This window comes from Manis pentadactyla, chromosome 4, assembly GCF_030020395.1.
Source record: "Manis pentadactyla isolate mManPen7 chromosome 4, mManPen7.hap1, whole genome shotgun sequence".
NCBI classification, from domain to species: domain Eukaryota; kingdom Metazoa; phylum Chordata; class Mammalia; order Pholidota; family Manidae; genus Manis; species Manis pentadactyla.
Window position 1 is genome coordinate 101,812,561 of NC_080022.1, and position 22,205 is coordinate 101,834,765.

The window sequence follows — 22,205 nt, forward strand, 5'->3', positions numbered from 1 at the left end:
CAATACGGCACTGGCACAAGAACAAATACATAGATGAATGGAACAGAATAGAGAGATCAGAAATAAACCCATGCATAGATAGTCAATTAATATATGACAAAGGAGGCAAGAGTTTACAATGGAGAGAAGACAGTCTTATCAATAAGATAATTGTGTTGGGAAAACTGGACAGCTACATACAAAAAAATGAACTAGACCACTGTCTTATACTATATACAAAAATAAACTCAAAATGTATTAAAGACCTAAATATAAGACCTGAAACCATAAAACTCCTAGTAAAAAACATAGGCAGTAAACTCTTCAACATCAGCATTAATAATTTTGGGTGAGATATTTTGCCCCAGGCAAGAGAAACAAAAGCAAAAATAAATAAGTGGGACTACATCAGATAAAAAGCTCTGCACAGCAAAGGACACCATCAACAAAACAAAAAGGCAACCTAAGGTAAAGGAAAATATATTTGCAAGTGATTTATCCTATAAGGGGCCAGTATCCAAAATGTATAAAGAACTCATATAACTCAACACCAAAAATTTAAATAATCCTATCAAAAATTGGGCAGAGGACCCGAATAGGCATTTTTCCAAAGAAGACATATAGATGGCCAAAAAGCACATGAAAAGAGGTCCCACACCACTAATCATCAGGGAAACTCAAATCAAAACCACAATGAGGTACCACTTCATAACAGTCAGAGTAGCTAATATCAACAAGACAGGAAATAACAAGTGTTGGCAAGGATGTGGAGAAAAGGAAACCCTCATACACTGCTGGTGGGATTGCAAACTGGTACAGCCACTATGGAAAGCAGTATGGAGGTTTCTCAAAACACTAAAAATAGAAATACCGTACAAACCAGCAGTTTCACTTCTGGGAATTTACCCAAAGAATGCAAAATCATTAATTTGCAAAGATATATGTACCCCTATGCTTTTCATGACACAATAACCAAAATATGGAAGCAACCTAACTACCTATCAATAAATGAACAGATAAAAAAGATGTGTTAAATATATACAATGGAATACTACTCAGGCATAAGAAAGAATGAATTTCTTGTCATTTGCAAAAACATGGATGGACCCAGAGGGTATTATGCTAAGTGAAGTAAGACAGAGAAGTACATATACCACATGATTTCACTTATATGTGGAATCTAAAGAACAAAAAAAATGAAAACAGAAATAGACTCACAGACACAGAGAACAGACTGGTGGTTGCCCTAAGGGAAGAGAATGGGGAATGGGCATAAGAAGGGGGAAAAATATTAAAATATTTGGCATTTCAATCTGGGTGATGGTTACATGAATGTATACACATGTCAAAATTAATCAAGCTGTACATTAAGATTTGTGAATTTTATTGTATTTACCTTAATGGAATAAAGAAATACATGAAATTAAACCAGAAGATTTTATCAACTTGGAAAACTTCAGATAATAATATATCAAATATAATGTTATAACAATTTGTCTGGATTTTACAAATGTAAGCCTTATCATATGTGCTTCAGGTTTTTTTAATATAAAGTAAATAAAATATTATAAATAAAATTGCAGTTATCTTTATTTCCCTGCCAATTCCTCATCTTCTCCTCTATCCCTAAATCTCCACTAAGGTAACCACTATCATGAATCTGCTGTGTATTCTTGCTGTCATTACTATTTTATATACATATAATATTTACTATTTAATATATTTTAAGAGTATGTTTTTAATGTTGTATATATATATATATATATATATATATATATATGTTTGAGATCTATCTATATTAACACATATATCAAATTTATTCATTTTAGTCCCATACAGTATTCCATCATATGATTATAGGGGATTCTATATATTCATTCCCCTAAACATGGACATTTAAGTAATTCTAATTTTATACTGTTGTAAACAATGTTGAAACAAATATCTAGGTGCATATATCTCCATTATATGTTTCTCTAGATATACTACATCTAGAAGTATAATTGGTGGGTCATACCATATGTATATTTTCAACTTTTCTAGATATTACCATATTGCTCTCCACATTAGCCCAACTAGCCCTTCTACTCGCAGTGTGGGATGTCCCCACATGCTCTCTAATAATTAGTCAACTTTCCAATAGTCTTTTTTTTTTTATTTTGGTATCATTAATCTCCAATTACATGAAGGACATTATGTTTACTAGGCTCCCCCCTTCACCAAGTCCCCCCACATCCCCATTCACAGTCACTGTCCTTCAACATAGTAAGATGCTGTAAAATCACTACTTGTCTTCTCTGTGTTGCACAGCCCTCCCTGTGCCCCCCCAACACTATACATGCTAATCGTAATGCCCACTTTCTTTTCTTCCCGCTGTTGTCCCTCCCTTCCCACCCGCCCTCCCCAGTCCCTTTCCCTTTTTGTAACTATTAGTCCATTCTTGGGTTCTGTGATTCTGCTGCTGTTTTGTTCCTTCAGTTTTCTTTTGTTCTTATACTCCACATATGAGTGAAATAATTTGGTACTTGTCTTTCTCCGCCTGGCTTATTTCACTGAGCATAATACCCTCTAGCTCCATCCATGTTGTTGCGAATGGTAGGATTTGTTTTTTTCTTATGGCTGAATAATACTGCATTGTGTATATGTACCACATCTTCTTTATCCATTCATCTACTGATGGACATTTAGGTTGCTTCCATATCTTGGCTATTGTAAATAGTGCTGCGATAAACATAGGGGTGCATCTGTCTTTCTCAAACTGGAGTGCTGCAGTCTTAGGGTAAATTCCTAGAAGTGGAATTCCTGGGTCAAATGGTATTTCTATTTTGAGCATTTCGAGGAACTCCATACTGCTTTCCACAATGGTTGAACTAATTTACATTCCTACCAGCAGTGTAGGAGGGTTCCCCTTTCTCCACAACCTCGCCAACATTTGTTGTTGTTTGTCTTTTGGATGGTAGCCATCCTCACTGGTGTGAGATGATACCTCATTGTGGTTTTAATTTGCATTTCTCTGATGACAAGTGATGTGGAGCATCTTTTCATGTGTCTGTTGGCCATCTGAATTTCTTCTTTGGAGAAGTGTCTGTTCAGCTCCTCTGCCCATTTTCTAATTGGATTATTTGCTTTTTGTTTGTTGAGGTGTGTGAGCTCTTTATATATTTTGGATGTCAACCCTTTATCGGATCTGTCATTTTCTAATATATTCTCCCATACTGTAGGATACCTTTTTGTTCTATTGATGGTGTCCTTTGCTGTACAGAAGCTTTTCAGCTTGATATAGTCCCGTTTGTTCATTTATGTGTTTGTTTCCCTTGCCCGGGGATATATGTTCAAGAAGAGGTCACTCATGTTTATGTCTAAGAGATTTTTGCCTATGTTTTTTTCTAAGAGTTTTATGGTTTCATGACTTACATTCAAGTCTTTGATCCATTTCAAATTTACTTTTGTGTATGGGGTTAGACAGTGATCCAGTTTCATTCTCTTACATGTAGCTGTCCAGTTCTGCCAGCACCAGCACCATCTGTCAAAGAGACTGTCATTTCCCCATTGTATGTCCATGGCCCCTTTATCGAATACTAGTTGACCATATATGATTAGGTTAATGTTTGGAGTCTCTATTCTCTTCCATTGGTCTGTGGCTCTGTTCTTGTGCCAGTACCAAATTGTCTTGATTACTGTGGCTTTGTAGTTGAACTTGAAGTTGGGGAGTGAGATCCCCCTACTTTATTCTTCCTTCTCAGGATTGCTTTAGCTATTCGGGGTCTTTGGTGTTTCCATATGAATTTTTGAACTATTTGTTCCAGTTCATTGAAGAAAGCTGTTGGTAATTTGATAGGGATTGCATCGAATCTATATATTGCTTTGGGCAGGATGGCCATTTTGACGATATTAATTCTTTCTAGCCAAGAGCATGGGATGAGTTTCCATTTGTTAGTGACCTCTTTAATTTCTCTTAAGAGTGTCTTATAGTTTTCAGGGTATAGGTCTTTCACTTCTTTGGTTAGGTTTATTCCTAGGTATTTTATTCTTTTTGATGCTATTGTGAATGGAATTGTCTTCCTGATTTCTCTATTAGTTTATTGTTAGTGTACAGGAAAGCCACAGCTTTCTGTGTGTTAATTTTGTATCCTGCACCTTTGCTGAATTCCGATATTAGCTCTAGTAGTTTCACAGTGGACTCTTTAGGGTTTTTTATGTACAATATCATCTCATCTGTAAATAGTGACAGTTTAACTTTCTCTTTACCAATCTGGATTCCTTGTATTTCTTTGTTTTGTCTAATTGCCGTGGCTAGGACCTCCAGTACTATGTTGAATAACAGTGGGGATAGTGGGCATCCCTGTCTTGTTCCCGATTGCAGAGGAAATGCTTTCAGCTTCTCGCTGTTCAGTATGATGTTGGCTGTGGGTTTATCATATACAGCCTTTCTTATGTTGAGGTACTTGCCCTCTATACCCATTTTGTTGAGAGTTTTTATCATGAATCGATGTTGAATTTTATCGAATGCTTTTTCAGCATCTATGGAGATGATCATGTGGTTTTTGTCTTTCTTTTTGTGGATGTGGTGGATGATGTTGATGGATTTTCAAATGTTGTACCATCCTTGCATCCCTGGGATGAATCCCACTTGGTCATGGTGTACGATCCTTTTGATGTATTTTTGAATTCGGTTTGCTAATATTTTGTTGAGTATTTTTGCATCTACGTTCATCAGGAATATTGGTCTGTAGTTTTCTTTTTTGGTGGGGGTCTTTGCCTGGTTTTGGTATTAGGGTGATGTTGGCTTCATAGAATGAGTTTGGGAGTATTCCCTCCTCTTCTATTTTTTGGAAAACTTTAAGGAGAATGGGTATTAAGTCTTCTCTGTATGTCTGATAAGATTCCGAGGTAAATCCATCTGGCCCGGGGGTTTTGTTCTTTGGTAGTTTTTTTTATTACTGTTTCAATTTCATTGCTGGTAATTGGTCTGTTAAGATTTTCTTTTTCTTTCTGGGTCAGTCTTGGAAGGTTGTATTTTTCTAGGAAGTTGTCCATTTCTCCTAGGTTTCCCAGCTTGTTAGCATATAGGTTTTCATAGTATTCTCTAATAATTCTTTGTATTTCTGTGGGGTCCGTTGTGATTTTTCCTTTCTCATTTCTGATTCTGTTGATTTGTGTTGACTCGCTTTTCCTCTTAATAAGTCTGGCTAGAGGCTTATCTATTTTGTTTATTTTCTCCAAGAACCAGCTATTGGTTTCATTGATTTTTGCTATTGTTTTATTCTTCTCAATTTTATTTATTTCTTCTCTGATCTTTATTATGTCCCTCCTTCTGCTGACCTTAGGCCTCATCTGTTCTTCTTTTTCCAATTTTGATAATTGTGACATTAGACCATTCATTTGGGATTGTTCTTCCTTCTTTAAATATGCCTGGATTGCTATATACTTTCCTCTTAAGACTGCTTTTGCTGTATCCCACAGTAGTTGGGGCTCTGTGTTGTTGTTGTTGTTTGTTTCCATATATTGCTGGATCTCCATTTTGATTTGGTCATTGATCCATTGATTATTTAGGAGCGTGTTGTTAAGCCTCCATGTGTTTGTGAGCCTCTTTGCTTTATTTGAACAGTTTATTTCTAGTTTTATACCTTTGTGGTCTGAAAAGTTGGTTGGTAGGATTTCAATCTTTTGGAATTTACTGAGGCTCTTTTTGTGGCCTAGTATGTGGTCTATTCTGGAGAATGTTCCATGTGCACTTGAGAAGAATGTGTATCCTGTTGCTTTTGGATGTAGAGTTCTGTAGATGACTATTAGGTCCATCTGTTCTAGTGTGTTGCTCAGTGCCTCTGTGTCCTTACTTATTTTCTGTCTGGTGGATCTGTCCTTTGGAGTGAGTGGTGTGTTGAAGTCTCCCAGAATGAATGCATTGCATTCTATTTCCTCCTTTAATTCTGTTAGTATCTGTTTCACATATGTTGGTGCTCCGATATTGGGTGCATATATATTTATAATGGTTATATCCTCTTGTTGGACTGAGTCCTTTATCATTATGTAATGTCCTTCTTTATCTTTTGTTACTTTATTTTGAAGTCTATTTTGTCTGATACTAGTATTGCAACACCTGCTTTTTTCTATCTGTTGTTTGCATGAAATATCTTTTTCCATCCTTTGACTTTAAGTCTGTGCATGTCTTTGGGTTTGAGGTGAGTCTCTTGTAAGCAGCATATGGATGGGTCTTGCTTTTTTATCCATTCTATTACTCTGTGTCTTTTGATAGGTGCATTCAGTCCATTTACATTTAGGGTGATTATTGAAAGGTATGTACTTATTGCCATTGCAGGCTTTAAGTCTGTGGTTACAAAAGGTTCAAAGTTAGCTTCTTTACTATCTTACTGTCTAACTTAACTCACTTATTGAGCTATTATAAACACAGTCTGATGATTCTTTATTTCTCTCCCTTCTTATTCCTCCTCCTCCATTCTTCATATCTTGGGTGTTTTGTTCTGTGCTCTTTTTAGGAGTGCTCCCATCTAGAGCAGTCCCTGTAAGATGCCCTGTAGAGGTGGTTTGTGGGAGGCAAATTCCCTCAACTTTTGCTTGTCTGGGAATTGTTTAATCCCTCCTTCATATTTAAATGATAATCGTGCTGGATACAGTAATCTTGGTTCGAGGCCCTTCTGTTTCATTGCATTAAGTATATCATGCCATTCTCTTCTGGCCTGTAGGGTTTCTGTCGAGAAGTCTGATGATAGCCTGATGGGTTTTCCTTTGTAGGTGACCTTTTTTTTCCTCTCTGGCTGCCTTTAATACTTTGTCCTTGTCTTTGATCTTTGCCATTTTGATTATTATGTGTCTTGGTGTTGCCCTCCTTGGATCCCTTGTCATGGGAGTTCTGTGTACCTCTGTGGTCTGAGAGGCCATTTCCTCCCCTAGTTTGGGGAAGTTTTCAGCAATTATTTCTTCAAATACACTTTCTATCCCTTTTTCTCTCTTCTTCTTCTTCTGGTACCCCTATAATGCGGATATTGTTCCGTTTTGATTGGTCACTCAGTTCTCTTAAAATTCTTTCATTCCTGGAGATCCTTTTATCTCTCTCTGCATTCCTGTTCTCTGTTTTCTAGTCCATTAATGGTCTCTTGCATCTCGTCCATTCTGTTTTGAAGTCCTTCCAGAGCTTGTTTTATTTCTGTATTCTCCCTCCTTAGTTCTTGCATATTTCTCTGCAAGTCCATCAGCATGGTTATGACTTTTGTTTTGAATTCTTTTTCAGGAAGACTGGTTAAATCTATCTCCCCGGGTTCCTTTTCAGGGGAAGATGTAGCAGATGTCGAAGCTGTCTGGGTTAGTCTTGTCTGGATCAAATTTTTTGCCTTTTCATGTTGACAGGTGCAGTGGTGAGCTATTGGCTTTCTGTCAGCTGGGAGAGCTAAGGCTTTCCACTTGCTCCTGGCCTCTTTACTGGGAGAACTGCGACCCCTAGTGGCTTGTGTTGGGCAATTGCATGCAGACTGGGTCTCTGTATCTTGCCCGGCCGGTATGGAGGAAGTTCCCTTGCTGTGGCGTGACCAGCCTCAGGCTTCTGCTCTGCTATGGCGGGGCCTCGGAGGGGTAATGGACGGGGGGCTGTTTGGCTGTTTACCTCCGTGAGGGGTCTCAGAGCTGTTGCCCAGAGAGTTAGTGTGCCCGGAGTTCCCTGGAATTTCCAGCTGCTGGACTGTGACCCAGGATGCTTCCGTCCAGCTGTGGCGTCCCTGTCCCTTTAAGACTCAAAAAGCACTCGCTTTTCTTTGTCACAGGGTTGCCGGCTTCGGCACCCACTCACAGGTCTTGCTGTACTGTTTCCCTAGTTTCCAGCACTCCATGCATGCACTGTGTCTGCGCTCTGGTCCGGATGGCTGGGGCTGTGTGTTCAGCAGTCCTGGGCTCCCTCTCCCTCCTCTCTCTGACTCCTCTTCTCCCGCTGGGAGCTGGGGTGAGGGGTGCTCGGGTCCCGCCGGGCCGGGGCTTGTATCTTACCCCTTTCACCAGGCACTGGGTTCTCGCAGGTGTGGATGTAGTCTGGCTGTTCTCCTGTGTCTTCTGGTCTCTCTTTTAGGATTAGTTGTATTTTCAAAAATATATATGTTTTTGGTAGGAGATTCCCACTGTCCTACTCATGCCGCCATCTTGGCTCCGCCCTCTTTCCAATAGTCTTTTGAGTATAATCTTGCATATCATAGTCTCCTAAAATGATAAAATCATACTCTAAATCGCAACTTAAAATGATAAAATTGTACTCTAAATTGTAACTTTATGACTAGTGGCATTAGTATAACTTCCTAGTCTGTAAGAAAAATATTGGAAAATGCTCTTCAATTAGCACACCAACCTCAGAAATGTAGGGCCTCATTTTGAGGGCTTCAAAGTGTTAAAGAGTCTTCAGTTTTTTCTTCTTAAAAAAAATGAAGCAGCAACTATAAAGAATAATTTGTTACATATTTCACTTTAAAATATTTTCAAAAGTAGTAACTTCATGATAGAATGACACTTTAAAAATTTATAAGGCATAAAGAATTCTTTGCAAAAAAACAGGTAGGATTTTTAAAGTTTGGATTATTATTTAAGTATTACAGTAACTCAAAACAGGTCCACAGGTGAACTATTAAATTATAAATTGGTTACATTCACTCATTTCCCTGAACAGAGTCAATCACCAAACAGAAGCTTGAACAGAGACTGAACTCTAGCAGAGGATAAATCACTTAACTCTGTTCCATTGAGTTAAGAATGTGATTAGCCTAGATTAGTGAAGAATATACCACCTAGAAGAAAAAAAATGTTTCCAACACCTGAGGTATGAATAAAGAACTTGTTTGGGAACATCTCAATTAATTAAGGAGATTTATTGTATTTTTTTAAAGTAATAGATTTTTTAAATGGTTAAGAGTAATATAACTTAAACATAAAGTACAACATGAATTTGAATTAAACAATTCAACCAAGTAAACGGATCCCAATGTTTAAAGAAACTTTTAAAAGAGAAATGAGTATAGTACTTATCAGTAGTAGTATAGTATATGCTGTACTACCATTTTATTAGTGCCATGCACTATTATGAGTGGTTTACAGATACTAACAACTTCTAACAACAACCTTGTAAGGTGGATACTATTATCACTTCCATTTCACAGATAAGAAAATTGAGGGCAGAAGGATTACACAGCTAGTTAAAGTGGCAGATTAAAATCCAAGTTGTCTGGCTATACACAACGGATGACTCTCAGAAGAGTGCTGAACAATGAAGCCAGAAACAAGAAATATATGATTCCATTTATACTAAGTTCAAAATCAGGCAAAACTAAAACATGTTAGAAGTCAAGTCAGTAACGATCTTTGGGAAGATGAGAGGAGGTAGTGACTAAAAGGGATCATGAGGGTGGCCTCTAAGATGCTGTTAATATTGTATTTCTTGACCTTAGTGGAGTTAGATGTGTATGTTCACTTTGGAATGATCTATCAAGCCATATACATATATAACTTATGCAATTTACAGTAAACTTAATTTTTAAAAAGAAGCAAATAAAGTTATATAGTATTAAAGTCAAACTTTACCTCTTTAGAAACTCTAAAAATATTTAAAATGGCCACTGAGAAATAGATACTATAGATACTTAGACATTATGACCAGTATCCAGATATGGCCATTTAAATTTGGTAGATATTTAATTAAACAGTAAATGTAAGACTGTTTTCCCTATATGACAACAAAGATGTTTCCTCTAAGTATTCCTTACTCATGAAAAAATGTCTGTAAATCATAATAAATTTCAGCTCTGAAATACAGCAACAGAGGCTAATAGTTACTCTAAAATTTAAGCCTTAAACTTCAAATCTCCTATATAAAATAATAAACTTTACAAGCATATATGGTCAATTAATATATGATAAAGGAGGCATGGATATACAATGGGGAAATGACAGCCTCTTCAACAGCTGGTGTTGGCAAAACTGGACAGCTATATGCAAGAGAATGAAACTGGATTATTGTCTAACCCCATACACAAAAGCAAACTCAAAATGGATCAAAGACCTGAATGTAAGTCATGGAACCATAAAACTCTTAGAAGAAAACAAAGGCAAAAATTTCTTGAATATAAACATGAGCAACTTTTTCCTGAACGCATCTCCATAGGCAAGGGAAACAAACTAAAAAATGAACAAATGGGACTACATCATGCTAAAAAGCTTCTGTACAGCAAAGGACACTATGGCATCCTACAGTATGGGAGAAATATATTTGTAAATGACATATCTGACAAGGGGTTAACATCCAAAATACATAAAGAACACATACTCCTCAACACCCAAAAAGCAAAGAACCATGGGGGGAGTCTAGTAAACAATGTTCCTCATGTAATTGTAGAGTAATGATACCAAAAAAAAAAAAAAAAAAAAAGCAAAGAACCCTATTAAAAAATGGTCAGAGGATGTGAACAGACAATTCTCCAAAGAAGAAATTCAGATGGCCAACAGGCACATGAAAAGACAATCGCTAATTATCAGGGAAATGCAAATTAAAACCACAATGAGTATCACCTCATGCCAGTTAGGATGGCCAACATAGAAAAGAATAGAACAACAAATGCTGTCAAGGATGTGGAGAAAGGGGTAACCCTCCTACACTGCTGGTGGGAATGTAAATTAGTTCAACCATTGCGGAAAGCAGTATGGAGGTTCCTCAAAATGCTCAAAATAGAAATACCATTTGACCCAGGAATTCCACCCCTGGGAATTTACCCCAAGAATGCAGGAGCCCAGTTTGAAAAAGACATATGCACCTCTATGTTTATCGCAGCACTATTTACAATAGACAAGAAATGGAAGCAACCTAAGTGTCCATCAGTAGATGAATGGATAAAGAAGACGTGGTACATATACACAATGGAGTATTATTCAGCCGTAAGAAGAAAACAAATCCTACCGTTTGCAACAACATGGATGGAGCTAGAGTGTATTATGCTCAGTGAAATAAGCCAGGCAGAGAAAGACAAGTACCAAATGATTTCACTCATCTGTGGAACATAAGAACAAAGCAAAAACTGAAGGAACAAAACAGCAGCAGACTCACAGAACCCAAGAGTGGACTAACAGTTACCAAAGGGAAAGGGACTGGGGGGTGGGGGTGGGAAGGGAGGGAGAAGGGGAATAAGGGGCATTACTATTAGCACACATAATGTAGCAGGGGTGGGATGAGGAAGGCAGTATAGCACAGAGAAGACAAGTAGTGACTCTATGGCATCTTACTATACTGATGGACAGTGACTGTAATGGGGTACATGGTGGGGACTTGATAATGGGGGGAATCTAGTAACCACAATGTTGGTCATGTAATTGTATATTAATGATACCAAAATAAATAAATAATAATAATAATACTTTAAATACCATAATAAATAATACATTTATTTATTAGGAAAATAAATTCTGTAAACCAATACATGTAAGTACAGAGACATTACTTACCTCTATACTGGACAGTCAGTACAAAGTATAAACATACACAGACACTGTTGAGTATCTTACCTTTTATATCTTACTCCGGGATTTTCATCCAAGGTAGCACATACTGTAACTATCTGCTCAGCCATTGCTTCCATAATGGTGTCTTTTCCATTTGCACTATTAGGGTCTGGACTGTAACAGTAATAGAATGCATCTGGTACATCAAGGGTGTATACCTAAGTTAGGCCAAAAAACGTCACTGTCAATTTGGAGACTTGATTTAAAAAAATACATCAAGAAAAATGCAGCTATTTATTTGGAACATTGAAAAAAAAAATACTTGCACTAACCATGCTGTTTCCTGAAACACCTGTGTCTTTACCTTAATCAAATCTCATTTTCTCTGTCATCTTGGTTTCGTCCTTTATTATTCTTTTCTCACTCTCCTTGCCTGCTTAATCTACCTCTCTCCTTCTTGTTTCATACAGATTGTACTGTTTGCTTTTCACTACCTGTGCAACAGATGAAGGAATCTGAAGTAGTCAAACTAAAATGAAAATCTCAAACCTGGCACAAAGGAATACAACAAAGCCAAAATTGATCTATATATCTAACACACATTAAAAATCTTAACTCATTAAAGAATAACCTGAAATTTTCCATAGCTGATACATAGCTTCAATTCTTTCACTTACACTTTTCATGTCCTTAAAATAGAGATATACTTCCCCCCAAAACACAGAATTGTGTGAGACATAGTATTGTTCTTACTATATATGCCACCGTCTGAAATCATACAGACACATTTATTCAACAGAAGTATTATGTGCAAAGAGTTAGATTAGAGATTTACTATTATTGTGTCATCTGAAGAATACAAGCAGCTCTCTAATTGGGGTTCAGAGTTCCCCATTAAACTAGTTATTTTGTTTTTTTTTTAATCAATGACAGTAATTCCTCTTAGCTTAGGATAATGTGTTGAGTGTAAAAGTAGGTATGTAATAAACATTACATATTAATTAGTTTATTAGTGCATTATGAATAAACCTTCCTAGCATTATTTCACACAAGGCCTTTCATTTCTCTGAATATAACCTATCACCACCAAGAGCAGTGTGAACACAGACTGAGATTTAGCTTTAGCTAATCCATCTACGTCTGTGCTGCTCAAAGTCTTGATTGTTGTATTAACAGCTGACAAGTACCCAACTGGCTTGACTGTGGCTTCCCCTATTATACCATCCCATGCAATAGATAGTATTATCTGTTCAAAAATATTTACTGCCCCTCCTCACAGGGCCTCTCCCAAAGCAAGAATCCTTCTCATTCAATGTCAGGCTTAGCTACCTTCATTGGAATGTGAGAGAAGTGACACGTGTAACTTCCCCGCAGAAGCTTTAAAAGCCACTGTGTGGCTCCACGACTTCTCTTTCCCTCTGCTATGTCCCAAACAGGCTTACCCCTGCAGCCTCAGTCCCAGAATGAAGAGGATGTAGAGCAAAGCCCCAGTCAAACCATAATGGACAATAACATGAATGAGAAATAAAGTTGGTTGCGGTAATGCACTGAGATATGGGGAGTTGTTATCACAGTTTAAGTTAATCTAAAGCAATCTACTATGCCAATGAACCAAATAAACTTTTGGAGCTGTTTTCATTCTACACTTTTATTTCTTCCCCTTTTTCTCCTCCTCACTTTCCATCACTACCATTACATCTTCCTTTGGACCATTACCAAATGCTTTCTTCATCTTTATGATCCACAAATAGCTCCTTAAATACAGTCCTCCAATTTCCATTTACTTTTCCTGCCAATCTATAGCTAGCTTAGTTCTGTTTCTACCTAGACATCATCTAGCATCCTCCCCACTAACTATACTGGTCTCTTTGTACTCCCTAAGGTCCACTGTAATCAAATTCCTCTATATTCTTGAATGCTTTCCATCTAATTGCCTTAACATCTACATGATAGCATTAATCACCTTAAACCCTCTGAAAGGAAAATAGGTTTCCTTAATCTTTTTGACTCATAGATTCAGGAGTGAGTCAACCTCTTTCCTCTCCATGTAATTTCTAAATGTGTTGAATGTCCAACTTTTCTTCTTCAGAGCACTACTGTATCTGACTCTACTCATCTCTCCCCAGTGGTCACCTGACTTTTCTACTTGTTCTTAAAAACTTTAGGACCAGTTTCAAAGCTTCTGTCATCATCCTTGGTGGGACCTGGCACCTCCTACAACATGGGCCCAACGTAACTTTATGGAGAGACTTATCTATCATATCTTCACCCTTATAATCCATATTTCTACTGCTCTCCTACACTTTCCTACTTCTGTATCTTTGCACTCAGACTATTCTCACTTCTTAGAATATTCTTTCCCTCTTCATGACTACCTTATGAAATTCTATCCATTCTTCAAAAGTTTTCCTGTTCTCCTAGTAAGAACTAACCTCTCTCTTCTTGCAGCAGACTGCGAGTTGCCTTTCCAAAAACCATTCTTCCCTTACTTGTCAGTAGCCATACCAATTCTTAAGGGGGAAGTCACCATATATGCCCACCTAAAAGACTACATTTCTATTTCCCAATCACTTAGCTATAGTAAAAATGTGACTAAATTTTAGCTAATAAGATATAAATGAAAATTATATACTTCTTTCTTTCTCACCTTCCTCATACTTCCTCAAATGAGGATGTAATAATTCTATAGTCACTTGGATCATGAGGACCTTGCCTTGTAGAACAGGCCCCTGACAATTCTGTAGAGCCAGGATACTAGCCTTATATAGCCTGTTTCCTAATTTCTTTTATATTAACAAGAAATAAATTTAAGTTTAAAGCCACTTAAACTTTAAAGTTTTCTGAACCCAATCTTAATTGATATCATTTTGTAAATATGTAACACTGTGTATCTCTTTTACAGTATGCAGATATATAGGGCATATATCTTATTCTTTTATTCACAGCAGACTGCTTTACATCTAGCAGACAATGTTAACTGTACATGATCTTGATAAATGTAGGCCTTTGCTTATAGCTCAAAGCACTTAGCTGTATTTCATTTATATCTTCACTTGCAAACAAAAATAAGTTCAAAATATTTTCAGTGTAATTTCTCCATTACAGTTTATTTATTTATTTAGTAAATATTTATTTAGTAAACCCTTTATTAAGTAAACCCTTTAAAGATGTTTATAAAGGAAGTAAATTAAAAGAACTTCTTGGGAGAAAAACATAGCAGACAGACAGGATCTTAGATAATCACATTTTGCAAAGACTGGTAAGTAGAACATTCTCATGAGGATTTCCCTTTACACACAAAGACAAGTTACTTCCATCAGCCAGCAAACTGGTCAGATACCTCCTTTAAAAACAGCAACTGCAGAATCTTAACAAATTCTGAGGCTAAAATTTTATCTACCTTCTGTGCAAGATGCTCTGGATATGCTTGTAATACTTATCACACTATTTATATCTCCCATCATTTCAGGAAGCCCATTTTCACCCTATACAAAACTTATATATCATTTAAAAAGTTATAAATCTAAAGGTAATCTTTGGAAAACAATGTAAAGTTCAGCAGATATATTAAAATTTTACAATATAGTTTGTAATCTTTGTCAAAACACCAGTATCTTATAAGAGAAATCCCTTACCTGGGACCTTTCTACCTCTTAAAATATTGACCTTAAGTTCCAAACAACAGTATATGATTTCAATTCTATGAAATACCAGAACCCAAACACAAGAGAATAGAGCACAGCAAAGATCAACGTCACACGAGCTGTGAAATTTGGGGTGAGTTACTTAACCTCTTTGTGATTGCCCCATCTTTAAAGTGAAGGCAGAATTACCATCTATTCTTAGGGCTACTTGTAAGGATTACATGAATACATTTACGTAAAGCACTTGGGAAAGTGTCTGACACACAGAGAGTGCTGTTTGCATATCTGCTGGATCACCATTATTATTATTCAAAAGCTCATTACTCCAAAGGCACAACAAATTAAAAAATCCTTCATTTTATAAATTAATTGACAATCTATATAATGTTATATAAAAAGTTTATTAAAGAATACTTTTTTGCATACTGTAAATGACTACAGAAGCTAAAAGTATTTCTTTGGAGTCATCTAACAAAGACTGCTCAAAAGCTTTAATTTCATACTCTAGTTAGTGCTGTAAAATCTGACATACACAAGACTTAGTGGCAGATGTGAAATTTAAGCTCCACTTTCGTTATTAATTTTGTATTTCAATTTAGTGCTTTAGTGTTCTTCCCTTCATCATGGGAAATCTTTATTTGTTAATTGTTCAAAATTCACCAAATACATAATATATAAAACATCCTTAGGATATACCTTATTAACAAACTCATAAAACCAAATTTTAAAATCCATTATGAACTAAAATTAAGAATAAAAACAGAAGGTACCTGAGATTCCAGTGGAAGGAAGGAAATGTTTATTTCTTTACATCTTCTTATTGACTTGGAACAAGAAGCCTTAATTTTGTTAAAGAGACTATCAGGGCAAACTGAGAGTAAAAAAGAGAAATCAAAGCGTATCATTCCATCCAAACTTTTATTCTTTTGAATAAATCATTCCAACACTGAAGAGTATTTATTTTTTATGTATAATTACTGATTTTCACAAAATAATTTACCATGAGGGTAGAGATATGTAAATATTGTTCTTTACAGAACAGATGTAGTCTAATCAAGAGGGCTGTAATAGAAATTCTACTTTCCCAATTAATATCCACCATAACATAAAATATATTGGAGAGCTGCAAACACAGTAAACTAAAATTGTTTGGAGTGAAAATCAAGTCCAAACTTATGGTTTAATAAATATTCAGATTTTCAGAACTTCTTAGGAATTTACACAACGTTTTACTGTTGTGTAAATTAAGGGCAACCATCCAACACAAACTATGAATTTTTCTTTGAATTACAGGAACTTTTCTAATTTCAAGAAATCCCAAGACTTTCTAAACTAGTATGTTCTGTATCTTACAGTCACATTTTTTTCCACTTCTACTGAACTGTTGTTAATGGTTCCATTATATCTAGGTTGTAATATCAACCACTGGCTCTAGTGTCTTTTTAATATGATGTTTTTTAGCCTCAAGATTCTGTAAGTTAAAAGAAGCTTTATGTTTATTAAATTTTATCAATTCCATAAACATGAATTTCTGTATAATAAGGTTACTTACAATATGGTATGACAGTTTAAAAAGTTAAAACCATTATTAGGCATGAGATAAATAACTTACAGGAAAAATAATATATAGCTGATCCTTGAACAACACAGTGGTTAGTAGGGCTGACCTCCTGTTCTGTTGAAAATCCATATATAACTTTTGACTCCTCCAAAGCTTAAATACTAATAGCCTATTGTTAACTGGAAGCCTTGCTAATAATATAAACAATTAACATATTTTGCGTGTTATAGCATTATATACTGTAAGCTTACAGTAAAGTAAGCTTGAAAACAGAAAATGTTTTCCAAATTGTCACAAGCCTCCAAAAAATTTTCCAATATATTTATTGAAGAAAATCTGCACTTAAGTGAACCTGCACAGTTCAAAACCCTGCTGTTCAAGGATCAGACGTATTACTTAAGGGTCAAAAGAATCTCTAATAGCAAAGACCAAGACTTAACATTAGATAAATGGCATTTTTATTTTGCAGTATAATTATATATAAAATATAAAACAGAATTATATATGTCTCTGAACTTCTCTGTGATTCTTTACTTTAGCTGCTTTCCAGTTAGACATACTGTATAGTAAAAATAACAAATGTAAGAGTTTTTCTCCCTTAATATTTGCCAAACAGATGGCAGTTTCTTCAGTGCCCTCCAAAGGCGCTTTATTTTTTATTATATAATCAAATCCCCAACTGAAACTTTAATTTAAAAAAAGAATTCTTCCTATCATCAGCATAGAATTTGAGGGATAGACCTCTCCACAAACCTTCCACCACTGCATACCAGCAAAAATGACTGTCTTTTGAAACCAGTTTGGAATTTCTTTTTGGAATGATTACTCTATCACCTTAACATGAATTAGGATAGATACAATCTTTTATTTTTAGATTCTTTCTAACCTAGTAAGAACAATAAACAGAAAGTCACTAGTATTAGAAGAATATTAAGAAATTGATACTTTATAATTAATAGAATTTTAAACAAAGCAGTGCTTTTACAAAGTTACTTACAGTCAGTGAAGTATATATATGCTGCTTTGTATTTGTTCTCTGATTTACTTGCAAAATCACGTAAAAAACAGTCTACAGACTTAAAAAAGGATAGATGTTAGCATACATTTTATCAAATACTAATTTAAATGTTAGCGTCTGAAATTACTATTATTTTACTTCAATGATAAAATAAAACCTTAATTGTCTAAAGGCTTAATTTATAAACTGATTTTTAAGACACTATATTGTCTAGCCAATAATAGCTAGAAACATGTTAAGTAGTAAGGTAATATGTATAAAAAGAGCGCTATGTGGCAATGAGAAGACCTGTGAATGATCAAGTGACTGGGAAGCTGAAGCAACAAAGACGACAAAATACTGGAAGGTAACAACAGATCAAGGAACTGAGAAGGCAGTGAACACACAGAAAATATCCACATGGATAATGAAACCACCAAGACTACAACTGTAGAAGTGTTGAGACTGACAGTGAGCTAGGAGCTAAAACTGTCAATGGATTAGAATGAAAGACCTAGAGGCTCGTAGATAACTGTAAGGACGAGGGATAGCAGGTAATACAGTCTGCTATACATGCCTCAATGCTGGTAGTTTTAAAGATACTACCTGGAAGCAAAATGGACCGGAAGCAAAAATGAAGACCAGAAAATCTGATTATCTCTCCTCTATCTGTTCCTTTTTCTCCTTCTGGAACCCCTAAAACTGTATTTCATTTAGATCTCATAGATCTGTCCTATAAGCTCTTATCCTTCTTCCCATGGTTTCCATGACTTTGATTTTTGCTTTGAAATATTCCATTTTGATCTTCCAGGCTATTAATTCAAATTTCAATAGTGATTATTCTGTTTAATTAAGCAATTAATCACACTTAAGAAGAAATCACACTTCTGAGCTTCAGAAAGTTTTTTTATGTTCTATACACTAGACTCTCCTTTTATGTACTATTTTTCTGTTCAGGTACTCATTCTTCTCTCCAAGCACCTATATTTTGCAATATGTGCGTCTTCTTCATTCTTGAACTTCCTCTGTCCAGCAGCTTGACCCACTTACATGTGTGGTTGCTTTACTTTGTCAACTCACTGGAGGCTTAATTAGGTTTAGTTGTTGGAGTACCCTAATTAGAGGCAGCTCCACAAGAGGAGGAAGGCAAAGAGGTTTCTCCTACTGAGGGCTGCAGGTACAAGCAAACCAACTACGAGGGCTTTTCTGAAGCACCCAAGTGACTTTCCCCTAAGGTTCCCAGATCTTTTATAGCCAAATTCTTCCTGAAATTTTGTCATTTAATGATCCTTGCTGGGAACTCTCTCAGATACTGGTTTCCAGGTGCTTGTCCAGCCCCTAAGGAAGGAAGTTTTACACCAGGTTTCTCGGCCAGTGCACACAGAGCCCAAGACCTCACTTGCACCCAGAGGCCCGTAGGACCCACAGATAACTGACTCAGGATAGGAAGAGAAACGAGTTGGTTGTGGTGGAAAAGAGTCACATTTGGTACCACTGTCTCTGAGTCCTCTGCTCCTTTACTGAGTGTACAATTTTGTATCCTGCTTTTGCAACTTAACATTAAAAATGAACATTTACCTAGATCATTATGAGTTCCTAGAAACCTCATTTTCTATCATTTTTCTTGATGGACACACAGTCTTTCATCTCATTATCTATTAATGCTAACAATTTAATTGGATTTATTTATTGCTAAGAATTTAATTTGACCATTTCTTTATTTCTTTACAATAAACTCCAAGGTAGAGAATGTTTTAAAGTTCTTGATACAAAATGACAAATTATTTTCCAAAAATGCTTTGAGTTTATACTCCCGCTAGCAGTATATAGTGGTTTCTGTTCCACTGCCCACTGATAGCTCAAAATGAGATATATATGTATATACAAATACATATACACATTTATACACACATGCTTTTTAAAAAAAATCCCTCTGCCAATTTAGTAGGTGAAAAATGGTGCTTTTTAACTTGCAGTTTTTCCAATTATGAATTTTATCTTATGGAATTATATCATGGATAGATAAAAAATGTCATTAAAACTCACCAGTAGCCAATATGTTGAAACTAAATAGTGTGAATATTTTTTTTTCCCTACTGTCTGCAGGAGTTTGAAGAAATGAAACTGGAATGCCAAGTTTCTAGGTGGGAATAAGCTAAAGAATGTGTTGGAAAATGTATTCTCAGATGCTGTGCTGAATAAAGGATTCTGATACTTTTTTGGCTCTAAAAGTTTGGCTTTAAGTATGAGTTAAATTATGGTTAGATTATGAACTACCTTTGACATTTAAAAAAATATGCATATATACATACATACATGAGTGTATACACATACATATGTATGCTATAGGGAAGGCACTAAGATAAATAAAGGATTATCGAAGACTACTTCTTTTATACATTTCCATCCTTCCCAAAATTATGGTTGAATAGGAACTATATGAGTAACAAATTATTCAAAAAGACTCTATCATTTTATACAATTAAATTCTGCTTTCATATGAGGGAGAAAGGAATTCGTTCACTTAACTATTTTCATTGACAAGCATGTAAATGAAACAATTTTTGAACCCAGAAAACCTTTCCTAAGCAAACTATTTTCTGGCACTATTTTTCTAATAAAGGATACTTTACTATTGAATTTTCTATGAAAAAATCATGTCAATGATGAAAATACTGAAGAAGATACTTTTTAGAGATACAAAATACTCACCTTTGATGTTGGAGAGATAAAATAAAGAGCTTTCATTTGTCTGACAGGTTCTCGATTCTTACAAATATTCTCCACAACTAAACACAAAAAATCAAATTATACAACCCAATATTTATACACTTGAAACAATTTTTAAATAAACTTTACTTCTTAAAACAAAAGGGAAACATGTTTACATATTGTAGGTTTAACATTTTCCTGTCTTTATTTATAGATTAGGAAATCCTGAAAATGTGTTTTCTCTAAGGCTAAACTTCTCTAAGTGCTCATCATGAGTAAAAAAAGATAAAGCAGTTATTTTATAGTTAGGTCTATCAGCATAAGCAATGAACACGCTATGAAGCAAGAAAATATAAGAGAAATTAAAATATGTATTTCTTTTAAAAATATTCTACTATAGTAATGGCAAATATGATAACAGATACCAGGCAAAGCACTTTACATGAATTGGCTTTTAAACCTTGTAATAACCCCGTAAGTATTTTACAAATGCGGAAACTAAGACTTAGAGAAGTCAGGAAGCATGTTCAAACTACACAGATAGAAAGCAGAACAGGCAGGATTGCAACCTACATCTGTCTGTCTTCAGAGCCCAAGTGTTTAACGACTATTACTTAAATAAATTGTCAACTATTATTTAAAACCATTCATTAATACTTATAAGCATTTTTTCAACAAAAGTATCACAATATACTCAATTGTATTTTCATTACTGAAATTAAGTTTATAAAATTACCTAACATAAAACAAAGTGAATTTAAAGCTAGTAAACTCTAAATTGTTAAATTAACTATTAAAGTTATATTTTTAAGAAAAACTAATTCAAAGTACAGCCTACAAATCAAGAGAATCATCTTTCAAGACTCATGTTGGCAAAGGACCTAGAAAGAATTAAAAACATTAATCTGACATGCAAGGGAGGCTACTGTTGGACTTCTCTTTTAAATATGGTGATTCATTTTCTCATTCCTAAATCTATATTAGTACAGATTTATCATAGCTTCTGTTAAATAGACAGAAATTAGATTTCCAAGGAAATTATTTAATTTTATTTTTATCTCCATTCCCATCTTTAAAACATTAAGGTTAACTGTGTGTTAACTTTAACTGCTTACTACTAGAAATGAAAGGTCTTACAGTCCTCGTTAGGCTATACATACTATATCATGTTTGGTGAACAATGTACATGTTAAAACATGAAACTGTGATATGATTTTGAACACAGACTGAAAATATTCTGAAATGTCTGGTTATCAATAGCAGAAAGTTATACTTCTTCAATTCACTGAAAAGTGGGCATCTACTAAATGATAATAAAAAGAAAGGTTTTTTAAAGATAATAAAAATAAACAGACTATCAGTCCAATGAGATATCACCTCACACCAATTAGGACAGCCAACATCCAAAAGCCAGATGACAACAAATGTTGGCAAGGTTGTGGAGAAAGGGGAACCCTCCTACACTGCTGATGGGAATGTAAATTAGTTCAACCATTGTGGAAAGCAGTATGGAGGTTCCTCAAAAAACTCAAAATAGAAATACCATTTGACCCAGGAATTCCACTCCTAGAAATTTACCCTAAGAATGCAGCAGCCCAGTTTGAAAAAGACATATGCACTCCTATGTTTATCGCAGCACTATTTACAACAGCCAAGAAATGGAAGCAACCTAAGTGTCCATCAGTAGATGAATGGATAAAGAAGAGGTTGTACATATACACAATGGAATATTATTCAGCCATAAGAAGAAAAGAAATCCTACCATTTGCAACAACATGGATGGAGCTAGAGGGTATTATGCTCAGTGAAATAAGCCAGTTGGAGAAAGACAAGT

At 35.3% G+C, this 22,205-nt stretch overlaps 1 protein-coding gene and 1 long non-coding RNA gene across 3 annotated transcripts in view; one reads left to right on the top strand and one right to left on the bottom strand.

The window, feature by feature from the left end:
- LOC130683393 (uncharacterized) overlaps positions 1-20,365 on the top strand; it is a 106,006-nt gene extending 85,641 nt beyond the window's left edge. For both annotated transcript variants that reach the window (XR_008997093.1, XR_008997094.1), the window contains one exon: positions 19,766-20,365. This is a non-coding gene — a long non-coding RNA (uncharacterized LOC130683393). The remainder of the gene's footprint in view (positions 1-19,765) is intronic.
- STXBP3 (syntaxin binding protein 3) overlaps positions 1-22,205 on the bottom strand; it is an 81,056-nt gene that overhangs the window by 42,325 nt on the left and 16,526 nt on the right. Inside the window, exons 4-7 of the mRNA XM_036916630.2 lie at positions 20,372-20,448; positions 17,660-17,738; positions 15,872-15,972; positions 11,521-11,675 (exon numbers count right to left, since the gene is read on the bottom strand). Of these exons, the coding sequence (XP_036772525.1) occupies positions 11,521-11,675; positions 15,872-15,972; positions 17,660-17,738; positions 20,372-20,448 (412 nt within the window). The remainder of the gene's footprint in view (positions 1-11,520; positions 11,676-15,871; positions 15,973-17,659; positions 17,739-20,371; positions 20,449-22,205) is intronic.